Source organism: Perca flavescens, chromosome 8 (genome assembly GCF_004354835.1).
Source record: "Perca flavescens isolate YP-PL-M2 chromosome 8, PFLA_1.0, whole genome shotgun sequence".
In the NCBI taxonomy this organism is placed as follows: Eukaryota; Metazoa; Chordata; class Actinopteri; order Perciformes; family Percidae; genus Perca; species Perca flavescens.
The window spans coordinates 36,301,120-36,313,619 of NC_041338.1; the positions used below are offsets into that span (position 1 = coordinate 36,301,120).

A 12,500-nucleotide genomic window follows, 5' to 3' on the forward strand; every position below is an offset into this window, starting at 1 on the left:
CTGACTGACAGGCTGAGGTTGTAAGGCAAGGCAACTTTATTTCTACAGCACCTTTTGGTTGTGCTCCTAAAATTTTCAGTTGGGGGCCACTGTGCTCCTAATGAAAAAAGTTAGTCTGGAGCCCTGCTGCCACCTTTCGCTCGCATCCCGCAGTGACAGGATGTAAGCAGTAGGGCCGAGATCATCGACATAAGCCTGCAAAAGCGATGGATACATTTTTAAAAAGGAAAAATGCAGATTCTGATTATTAGGCTACAATGTGTCATTTTTGGTTGGTGGTGTGCCGTGGGATTTTTTTAATGTAAAAACTGTGCTGAGGCTCAAAAAAGGTTGAAAACCACTGACTTACTGGGCCACTATACAGATTGTTTTCTTCTTTTTTCTCAAGAAAAAAACAATCTTTCAAAAAATGCCAATGACCTACATTCATATTTATGCAATTTAATGTGCAAAAATTGCGGTTTGATGAAAAAGAGTAACAGTGATTCAAGCAACAGAGATGCATTAAGACTAGGGCTATCAATCGATTAAAAAATGTAATCAAATTAATTGTCTGTGTTGTTTTTCCGACAACGGCAGCTGCAGACTGTTATATCCATATAGAACACATGGACACATGCTCTATATCTATGGTTATATCCATATAGAACATATGGACACATGCTCTATATCTATGGTATAGAGCAGTGTTTGTGTTGCCTGTATCGTCCGTCTCAGAGCATCAGAGAGAAGAGCAGACATATCAGGGGCACCAGATTAAGAAGATTACTACAATTAAATGTTCCAATCAATGATCCATGCAGCACATTCTCGTCTCCCTCCTTCATTTTACAGTTGAATTGTGGCTAGAAACGTCAATATGGGATGGATTAATCTGCGTTATTTTTTTTAACGCGTTATTTTTTCTCAGATTATTTTGACAGCCCTAATTAAGACGTGTTTTTCTTTAATGTTAAGTTTATTAAAGTAGAAATTGTTGTGTGCAAATTGCAAGTTCTTGTCACTCAACACTCTGTGACACACAAGAACATCTTCCAACATGTTACCGTATGAATAAATGGGTCTGCTCTTCCATTTTCAACAAGTCATTTTGGGAGGCTTTCTTTCAAAGTTTTTGTTGCTTTGTCAGAAGTTTGGCGGATTTATTTTTTTTTTCTTTCAAAAAACATTTGGCGCTATTGATGATGTTTTGGTCATTTTTTCAACATTTATGCCACTTTATCGGATGTTTTTTTTTCCATAATTTTTGACGATATTTCCCACTTGTCTGGTGCTTTTATTTTTTTTCTCAACGTTTTTTGTCATTTTTTTCACGACATTCTTTGGCATTCGCTATACGAGTCTTTGGCTGAGATAAAAGCATTTTTCCCCCCCTCCTATCCCAGAATGCATCTGTGGTGTGGCCAAACCATACTTTCTTAACTCTCCTCTGGCCCGACTGTGTTCTAACTTCATCCTGGACGAGATCACATTTCCTTTGAAAGAGATGCCAGCGCTCTCTCTTTTAGATCACATTTTAATGAAACATTAGGAGACATTAAATAAATGAAAGAGGAATCAGTGTTAACAGCTGGACGTCCCAGCGCTCGTTAAAGCTACCTGCTGGCCTTCCCTCCAGAGCCGTTAACAGCGCTGCTCCGGTGGGTTTAACAGCGTGCAGGATGATGGTGTTCACCTTGTACCCTGATGGGATGACAGTACAACTCCCTCGGCTTCCTCTCCTCGAGGCTGATAAAAGAAATCCCTGATGGAGTCATTAGCCCTCTTGTTGTCTCCTGACTGAACTCTGACACACACAACTCACAATATGTGTGTGTGTGTGTGTGTGTTAAAGTTTGACCCGGGAGGAGAACAAGTGCAAAACAACACAACACAAGGGTTAACCCTTGAAAAAAAACACTTATTTTTTTGACGTTTTTGATGCCCTTTTTTCAGTTTTTTTTTTTGCTTTTTCCAACGTTTTAAATTGTTCTTCTACACATTTTCAGCGCTTATTTCTGCGGCCCCTATTTTATGATTATAAAACAAAAATTGAAAACGGGTCAATTTGACCTGAAGACAACAGCCTGCGTGTTACTGCTCCAGCTCCCCACCAGAGGGCAGCACCAGTCTGTCAGAGCATTAACACCAAGGATCCATTATAACACTGAAGCAGACACACAATCACAGGCTGCATGGTAGAGGGAGACAGAGAGAGAGAGAGACCGAGAGAGAGAGAGGGAGACAGGGAGAGAGAGAGACCGAGAGAGAGAGAGGGAGACAGGGAGAGAGAGAGACCGAGAGAGAGAGGGAGACAGGGAGAGAGAGAGACCGAGAGAGAAAGAGGGAGACGGAGAGAGAGACAGCTGGCTCGGAGGTACACTGAGCTAAACACAGTCAGTAATAGACAGACAGGTAGAGAGAGAGACAGGTACACTGAGCCTCAGAGCCGCCACAGACACAATCCTCAGTCTTCAATCAAAAGATTTGAAACTAAATTAAAAGACGAGTATACAGAACAATGGCAAAATGAAGATAAAATACAACACAAACTCCTCTGTCATCAGTCCATGAACAGAGATATCCAACTGGCCGAATATCTCAAAACTAAAAATCCAAAAGAAATACGAATTTTAACAAAATACAGAGTCAATGATTAAATTTAAAAGTGTTTAAACACAACAATTTTTCCATGTATCCCCCCTGGCAACTGCAGAGGTAGGTTTCCCCCTCGGTCATATAGAGCAGTGGTTCTCAAACTTTTTTCAATAATGTTCCCCCTTTTTAATTTTTTCTTTAAGCCAAGTACCCCCCCGTGACCAGCGCTAATCATTTTCGGTAGACAAAAAAAGTGAATATGAACAGGAACAGTACAGCGATGTCAGCGATAGATTTACTAAACTACAGCCGTGGACCTGGAAAAACACATTTAAATGCTGATGAGAAAAAGAGACAAAAACTGTAAAAAAGACGAAAACTTGGAAAGAGACGGTAGGAAGAAGGAAGGAAGGAAGTAAGGAAGGCAAGAATAGGTCAAATTAGTATCAAAAACTTCAAAAGCAGTGACATGAGAAGAAAAAAAGTGAGAAACTTGTAAAAAGTAGAAGAACAGTAGAAGGAAGGATAGATTAGGTCCAAAGAAGGAATTTTTTGAAAAGAATTTTTGGTAGGAAAAAAAAAAGTATGCATAAAGAGGAACAATGTTCCGGACAACAGCCTTGTTACTATCAAACATCAGAGGTGTCAAAAGTATTCACATTCATTACTCAAGTAGAAGTATAGATACTAGGGTTTGAAAAGACGTTTGTAGAAGTTGAAGTATCAACTCTAGCTTTTTACTTAAGTAAAAGTGTAAAAGTACTGGTTTCAAAACTACTTAAAGTATAAAAGTAAAAGTAATGTAAGGCAGAGATCTTCAACAGGGGGTCCTCAGAGTCATTGCAGGGGGGCCTCCAAATTATTGTACATTTTTGAGTCTTTAAAAAAAATAAAAATAAAATGCCTCAACATAATTCCAACATAGTATTAGCAAATATAAATTCCCACTGATGATAGGCTTACTGGCCTATAGGTAAGGTAGTCACTAAGATATCAGCCCACAGATACAGTTAATCCTAGATTTACTGTGCCACATATGTAACATTAAAATATGATTTATAAAATCATGCCAACAATTAATATTTTAATAGCTTATGAAAAAACGTACGTAAGAAGGCTTTAGGTTACCCTAACAGTTATTGTAGGCCCAGTTTAATATGCAACTTAATTTCATACAATATGTAGGGGGTCCCTGCTACATCTCACTTTAAGTTAAGGGGTCCTTGGCTTAAAAAACGTTCAAGACCCCTGATGTAAGGGGGGGAAATGCCATTAAGGACAACAGCTTAACTCTAAAACGCGGGGGCCAAAATCATATGACAATAATAATGTTATATTAAAATCATACCTGCAAACTCAGAAGGGCTGAAAAAGGTGACACGTAGGCTACATCTCTTCTGTGTTTTTCAGACAACGGCAGCTACAGTCTGGTGTCAGACTCCTCTCCAGTGAAATATAGACACACTTTTACACCGTTTAGCTCTCAGCATTTTATCATGTTTACTCCATCTTCTAGCTAACGCTAGGCTAACCTGCTTCCAACTCTAGTGTTGACTAGCGTCCCGTGCGGCGATGTTCAGTTCCCTCTAACGTCCGTTTTCGGAGCATCGCGCAGGCACCTAAGGCACCGAAATCCGTGTTGCTATTCGGTCCGGTAGATAACGGTCGTTAAGGCACCGGTGTCGTATTAGCACCGGGTCTGTACAGGTGTTATGGATCGCGTACAAACCAATAGGGTGTCGGAATAGCTATGTTTATACTTCTCATCCAACCACAATCAAATTCACTCACTCCGGATGGAGAGATCTGGATAGGGTTTTTTTGTGTGTTTTTTTGAACGATGACTGACGAGCTGAAATGAAAACAAGCCGAACTGAAATATGAGCAACGAGGCTATTTTTAAAATGTAGGGAGTAGAAAGTACAGATAATTGCGTGAAAATGTAAGGAGTAGAAGTAAAAAAGTATGCTGTAAAATAATTACTCCAGTAAAGTATAGATACCCAAAATTTCTACTTAAGTAAGGTAAGAAAGTATTTGTACTTCGTTACTTGACACCTCTGTTAAACATTTAGTTAAATACCTCACGTACCCCCTGAAGTCCTTCAAAGTACCCCTAGGGGGGACACGTACCCCCATTTGAGAACCCCTGATGTAGAGGCCTCAGCGTTAAGGTTTTTTTACTCTAGACGCATCCAAGGTTTTATGGTGAATGAAAGGCTCAATTCCACCAAGTAGCTCATCCAATCAGATCGAAGCATTGTTGTCAATAGAGAGCCGAAGTCCCGCCCTTCTACTTCCGCTCAATGGGACCAATCTTTCGAAAAAACATGAACGAGGGTCAATGGAGAGATAATAATTATGTTTTGATCCAGTTTGAATTGAGCCATGGATTACAAATATGATGTTGGTCAATTTAAAAGATTATTTTTCAACCGAAGAAAGTCTCAGTTTATTGTTAAACTGTTGAAGTATAAGACTGAAAATACGTCATTAGAAAGACTACAAACTTCATGGATGACGTCTCGCTGAAGCTACGATGTCTTTGTGTATCGTACCTGTGTGTGTGTGTGTGTGTGTGTGTGTGTGTGTGTGTGTGTGTGTGTATATATATATCGTACCAGGATGTAACGTTACTCTAATGAGCAGAGGATCTCTCTCGTTCTTTTGCTTCTCTGCTGAAAACATCTGACTGGATAAAACCCAGCAGGTGAGATAACGTTACATGTGTTGTTTAACAGCGCTAAGCTAGCTAGCTAGCAAGCCGAGCATCAAGCTAGGTGAGGTAGGTTGTGTGAAACGGGAGTTGTAGTCCACTGGGAGATGTAGTCCACTGAGCGGTTTCACACAAAACTAAATGGTACTATGACAAACCTACGGCTAACTGAGACTTTCTTCGGTTGAAAAATTATCTTTTGAATTGACGAACATCATATTTGTAATCCATGGCTCAATTCAAACGGGATCATAAAATAATTTGCCTCTCCCCGTTCACTACCGTTCATATTTTTTCTGACTTAAGGTCCCATGAGGTCCACCGGAGGGGGCGGGACCATTGACATATATATAATGGACCAACAGAGCCCGTTGCTCTGGACGGAGACCAGTGAAGGATATTAGAAGCACTTTTCCGGTGATCTCTTGCCTTACTGAGCAGCCTCCAACTGAGAGAGACAGCGTAAATGTGACGTGAGCAACGTGTCTGAAAGTGAAGTCTTCTGGTAGCTGTGCCGAGAGAAATCTCAATCATTCCCAATCTTACAGAGACGGAGAGTGTAGGTATATGTAAGGAGATAACATAGACACAGGCTAATTACTGATCACTAACATGCTAGTTAACATTAGTAATTAAACCTAAACAGATAATGGAAGTCCAAACTGCCTGTGAGCTTCTCCTGTACTATACGGTAATTCCTCTACTGTGTGACAGTAAGTCTCGTGGTTATGACCCAATCGTTAGCCTATTTTTATAAAAGCGTCTGCTACGGAGCCATAACGTGAGCTATAAGGTAATGGAGCCTTTTATACATTGTCGTGTTTCTTTAGAACTAAACAACGGACAAATAGAGTCTTTAAACGCTTCAGATGTAAAGTTATTTGTGTGTCAAGTGACGTAAAAAAAAAATAAGCGGAATGCTAACAGGAGTGATGGCCAGTTAGCAACAAAATGGCGCCATGATGGCTCGAGTTCTGAAGCAACGCTTACCCCCTTGGGCGGGACTTCGGCTCTCTATGCTGCTGCCAGTTCTGCCGTTGTTTACCTTTTTCTTCTTCTTCTAGTCCGTAGAAAGAGCAGCGTCGGTAGCCTTTGCTAATTAGCGCCACCTCTGTTCAGGAGAAGACTGCAGCTAGTGTCACCACCACCAGCGCAGGTAGAAATAGTCACGGAGATCTCATGATGTCACATTTGTACGCGCCAGCTGGGCTGCGTCTAGTATATAATCACCTTTTAGACTGAAAGTCCTTGCAGCAGCTTCAGCTCGGTCCCGCTGCACCGTACCGGATGCTTTCGCCCTCTCTGGTCTCCGATTGGCTCGGCTCGGTCCCGCTGCACCGTACCGGATGCTTTCGCCCTCTCTGGTCTCCGATTGGCTCGGCTCTGTCACATCTTTTGGTTCCAGAGCAAACACACACGAGTGGGAGCAGCTGGTGAGACCCTGGCAGATATATTACATCCCCAGTGTGTCTGAGATGTGTATGTGTATGTGTGTGTGTGTGTGTGTGTGTGTGTGTGTGTGTGTGTGTGTGTGTGTGTGTGTGTGTGTGTGTGTGGACTCATTCTGTCTCGGCTCAGCCTCCACACGGCCGGCCAAATCAGAAATGACACGCAATAAAAAGAGGAAAGGAAACGAGTTCCCCCCCCCAGAGAACAATCTGCAGGATGAGCCTGTATTCACACAGACAGACAGGCAGGCAGACAGACAGGCGGGGAGAATATCGAAAGAGTCAAACACTCTCAGCTAATCATCTTTCTGTTGATTTGTATCAGAATAGTCTCAGAACATGTGTCTGAAGAACTGTCTGTCTGTTTCTCTGTCTGTCTGAATAACTGTCCGTTTCTCTGTCTGTGTGTGTGTGTCTCTTAGGCTATATTGTATATATTTAGATTGCACTTTATTTGCACCTTGGTTATTTAGTTTTTTAGACTATGTTATGTTATTAATTTTGTTGTATATTTTAACTCTTTCCAGCTTTGTTCTCCCCCTATAAATAAAGTTTTACATTCAATTCCAACAAACACACACACACACACACACACAACGTCCTGAAGGAGCCACGTCAGAGCCTGGTGATGAATAGGAAAATACTTTTATTTGGGAGTGAGTGAACATGTGAGCAGCCTGACTGACTGACTGACTCCAGCTGAACAAATCCACTTCTCAACCAGAATCATTCACATTTCAGCCCTGAAATCCCAACCTGGCCACAGCTGGGCTGCATTTGAAAATGGGAAAGACATGTGGAACTGTGAAGAAATGTAGCTGGTTGGAAGATAAAAACTGTGGAAAAACTCCATTGCATGTTCATACTTCTGTGTATTTTCTACAGCACATTTACAAAGTGTAAAAATCATCTTCACAGAACATTTTCCTTACAGCTGGATGCCTCAGATTATTTTATTGCTGATTAAATTCTGCCACTTTAATGCCCATGAGATAGTAATTAAGATCGTATCTGAACATGATGAACACCACACGAGCAGTTATTTTTAACACCAGTTACAGATGTGAGACAGGTGTGTTTAGGGCGTGTCCAAATCCACTTTTCTAGTTTTGACGGCGATAAAAATGATCCATGTGCCGGGCGCCTGGTCCTAAACAGTTGTACTTAGTGTCTTTTTCAATGCTTTAGGCACTTTTATTTAATGTTTTTGACACTCTACTTAATGTTTTGCCACTTTTTCGTAAGTTTTTTGGCGCCTTTTATGATGTTTTTGTCACTTTTTCAGACAATTTTGAAGCTTTTTTTCTGCCTTTTTCCAACTTTTTAGGCTCTTTATTCAACATATTTGTCGCTGGCTGAGGAACTTTTTTGACAACCTTTTTTGGGGCTTTATGAGGCCCAAAATATAAGTGACAAGACTACAGTATATGAGACACGCAATAATACAGTCAAAATATTTGACTTTTTCTCTTAAATAAAAGCATGTGGATAAACTCTACGTGTCTGGCACTTGATGTGATTCTCATTTTCCAGTGTGGCCCTCTGGGAAACTGAGTTTGACAGCCCTGCTATAAAATAAAGGCAGAAATGCCCCCCCCCAAAAAATCCAAACGGTACCCAACCCTAGTCCACATGATACAAGCCTCCTGTGATCGCGCACAACCCAAAGAAGAACATAAGATGGACCTTCTGCTTTTCTGCTTTCGTTTTGTTGTTAACAGGTCTGATGTAGCCAGCGGTACCGGATACACAGAACGCAGTTAGGTCAATCATTGGTAAAATAAATCAAATATAATAACCCCTTTTGACGCAGTTATGTTAAGGAAAAGGTCGTAGGTGGGCTTACTTTTCCGCAACTCCGGAAATGTGACAAGTGGGACACGATCTCCCAGTCTCCTGGGTAAGAGGCCTGTTGTTTGACCCCTCCATCCCCCCAACCAACCTCCCTACGATGTATTCCTCCCTTACATACTACTCTCTAAACCTCGTGTAGCTGCTGCTCTCCCCGGTACGCTCTACAAACACACTGAAGGAAGCCTTTTTCGTGGCTTCAGACGCTGACAGCCACTGATAGCCATTGTCCAAACGTCCGCATTTTACAAGTGAGAACAGGCTGGATGTGCACATGGTAAGTCTTTGTCTCAGAATTGTTCAAATATTTGACTTTTTTCGAAGAACATTATACAGTCCTTCCAGAAAAAGGAGTTTTCGGTTTGATGAAAAAAATAAAAGTGATCCTCCCCCCCAACACGTTGCTTTTCGATGATGTTCACGTCGCGTAATTTCGTCACTTCATAACGTTCCCATGGCAACAGGGGAAAATGGCTGCTCTTGTGTGAAGTAAAAGCAACATTTTTCAACTTTCTGCTAACATATATTATGGGACTTTTTGGCAACGAAAATGCGGGGATTATGAAATCATGCAAGCCCCGCACATTTTGCGTGGAAATCGACAATTTATGTGGTGATGCATTGAATTATGCGATCGCATAAATGCGTTTTTCTGGAGGGACTGATTATACGTTTTTTAGTCCTTTTTGATGTGACAGTGTAGTATCTGGACTTCTAACGGACCTTTTATAAACTCTGTCTTAAGTTTTTGGTAACAAAGAAACTCGTATGAACTTTAGCCTACATTCGCTGGACACTTCTCTGAAGACATCTGGGATGCATTATCAATGGACCCTTAGACAGAGCCAGTTGGCATGAAGCCATTGGTCAGTTATCGATCCCACCTCAATCTATGGAATATAGATATGTGGTCCACACACAAAGAACTTTAGAGTGACTTTTGAGAATCTGGGTAGCTGTTGCTTCTCCGAGCTCTGCAGGGCTTGTACATGATGCTGATTTCTTCGATGTAAATAAACCTTTATAATCAAGAAACAGTGTCGGTGGATTCCTCTCCACACAGCAACGCAGCATCGCTACCAATTACACCACAACAGCCCTAAATTATATTTCTTTAATAAAAACTGTATGTACAAGTATTTACTGACCTGAAGCAGTTAAAGGACATCTCGGCCAGTTCCGGCCAGAGCCAGTTCCAGTCTCTATATATGAAGACCATGAGAGGCTGCTGAAAGCTCTGAAAACGTAAACGTGCATCTTTAATCTTAGATTATTCTGTTAACGTATGCTGAAGTTCACATTTAAAGGGATAATCCACCAAAAGCACACCACATGATGGCTCTAAACACAGGACTCTGACCCAGGAGAACGCTGTTCGTGTCCCAATGTAAAACCCCCAAAAATATTTTTTTACGTTGACATATTTAAATTAACCAACAATAAAGCCGCCTACACATGATAAGCAATTTTTTCTCTCTGAGCACCGCTAGGCAGGGCGCAGAGAGCAACTCTTAGCGCAGGTATTTGTCATCAAGGGAGGTCAAGGAAGCCATTTTTCCATTGCTAGATAACAAAATGCTGTTATCTCATTGGTTGTGCTTGCGAAAGGTCAGCAGTGACTAGGTCAAAACAGAAATAATTTGACTTTTGAGCGCAGCGCAAAGCGTTTATGCCGCCTATCATGTGGAGGTTTAGAGGAGTGGAGGTGATAGTTTAGAAAGACAGTAGCTCCCAAGACGACAGCCGCCTGTATATACGAGAACGCTACTGTCTTAATAATCCTTTTAATAAACTGTCTGTACACTTACAAAGTTCTCAATGCTTCGGTTAACATTTAGGGACCCTCATTATGCTACTGTGGAAGTGTGGTGATATTTTGAGTCTTGTTAGAGGTGTAGAAATAGAGATTTGTTGTCACTTTCTCTGTGCCCCGAATACTAGCGTTGTAAGCTAATCAGCGGTCCACGCTAGCTTCAAGCTACAAACCCGTTCGATTAGCATGAAAACATGTCCGAGAGAATGATCAAGTGGGTACACATCTGTTATTAACCCCTAGGTTCATTTTACGCCGGAATTGTCCATTAAAGTGATGGTTCAGAGTAATTTCACCCTAGGGTCCTTTGCACCATGACCTCGAGACAAACACCCCCCAGAAGCTTTTTTCACCTGGGTCGAACATTGGAAGAGTTAGCGTTATCAGCTGTTAGCTTAGCTTAGGCGCTAATGGATCCAAGGGTGTATCTTGTACATTACCCCACTAATAATGCCCGAAATGATACCAAACTTCTACACTAGTATAAATAGGTTATGTACTCATAAAACAATGGATTGTAGAGTTTGAAGAAGAAGTTTATTTAAATAACACTTGCCTGCTGGCTTCTGCTCTATGCTGTTGTTGCTACCGGGCAGTAAGACGAGTGCTTTTATTAATTTAACTTATTTTTTAAAAAGTGCTGTAGTACAACTAGCTGGAGACAAGTTATAATTGAGGTAAGTTTGGAGACATTACCTTATTTAATCATTAAAATTAATAAATATTTTTAAGTGAAATTTTCAGGCCATGGGACCTTTGGGATACAGTCTACAGTTTGGTGACAGTAACAAAAATAGAGACAGCAGGATTCAGCTGCCATGTCATCGTTATCGTCATTATCGTCATCGTCGTCGTCATCGTCGTTATCGTTGTCGTCATCTTTATCGTCGTCGTCATCGTCGTTATCGTCATCGTCGTCGTCGTTATCATCGTCGTCTTCATCGTTATCGTCGTCGTCGTTATCGTCGTCTTCATTATCGTTATTATCGTCGTCGTTATCGTAGTCGTCGTTATCGTCGTCGTTATCGTCGTCGTCGTTATCGTCGTCGTTATCGTCGTCGTTATCGTCGTTATCGTCGTCATCGTTATCGTCGTCGTCGTCGTTATCGTCGTCGTCATCGTTATCGTCGTCGTCGTTATCGTTGTCGTCGTTATCGTCGTTGTCGTTATCGTTGTCGTCGTTATCGTCGTTATCGTCGTCATTGTTGTCGTTGTTATCGTTGTTATCATCGTCTTCAGCTGAAGAAATCTTTGGAGATGGCCTCCACGAAGTTGGGAGCCGACATGAGGATGCCGATGGTGCAGAGGATGGTGAAGAGCGAGAACGCCACCAGACACAGCCGGTCGATCACCGCGGCGGCGAACTTCCACTCGCTGCACACCGTCTCCTCTTCGTCCTGGCCTCGGAAACGCCCGGCGATGTACCTCACCTGGTAACAACACATTATGTTATAAAATGTCAAAATAGAATATACATACAGTATCTCACAAAAGTGAGTACACCCCTCACATTTTAGTAAATATTTCCTTCTATCTTTCAATGGGACAACACTGAAGAAATGATACTTCGCTATTGTAAAGTATTAAGTGTACAAATTGTATATATATGTACAGGCCAAAAGTTTGGACACACCTTCTCATTCAATGTGTTTCTGTATTTTCATTACTATTTACATTGTAGATTCTCACTGAAGGCATCAACACTATGAATGAACACATATGGAATTATGTACTTAACAAAAAAGTGTGAAATAACTGAAAACATGTCTTATATTTTAGATTCTTCAAAGTAGCCACCCTTTGCCTTTTTTGATAACTCTGCAAACCCTTGGTGTTCTCTCAATGAGCTTCATGAGGTAGTCACCTGAAATGGTTTTACCTTCACAGGTGTGCTTTGTCAGGGTTAATTAGTGGAAGTTTTTCACTTATTAATAAAAAAAGCAAAGGGTGGCTACTTTGAATGTTTTCAGTTATTTCACACTTTTTTTGTTAAGTACATAATTCCATATGTGTTCATTCATAGTTTTGATGCCTTCAGTGAGAATCTACAATGTAAATAGTCATGAAAATAAAAAGGAAACGCATTGAATGAGAAG

The 12,500-nt window shown here is 41.1% G+C and overlaps 1 protein-coding gene across 2 annotated transcripts in view; it reads right to left on the bottom strand.

The window, feature by feature from the left end:
• Nucleotides 1–11,587: 11,587 nt before the first annotated feature.
• The window catches only part of LOC114560486 (neuronal acetylcholine receptor subunit alpha-7), a 73,316-nt gene continuing 72,403 nt past the window's right edge, over nucleotides 11,588–12,500 (bottom strand). For both annotated transcript variants that reach the window (XM_028585890.1, XM_028585891.1), the window contains one exon: nucleotides 11,588–11,834. In XM_028585890.1, coding sequence (XP_028441691.1) covers nucleotides 11,640–11,834 — 195 coding nt within the window. In that variant the 3' untranslated portion in view covers nucleotides 11,588–11,639. The remainder of the gene's footprint in view (nucleotides 11,835–12,500) is intronic.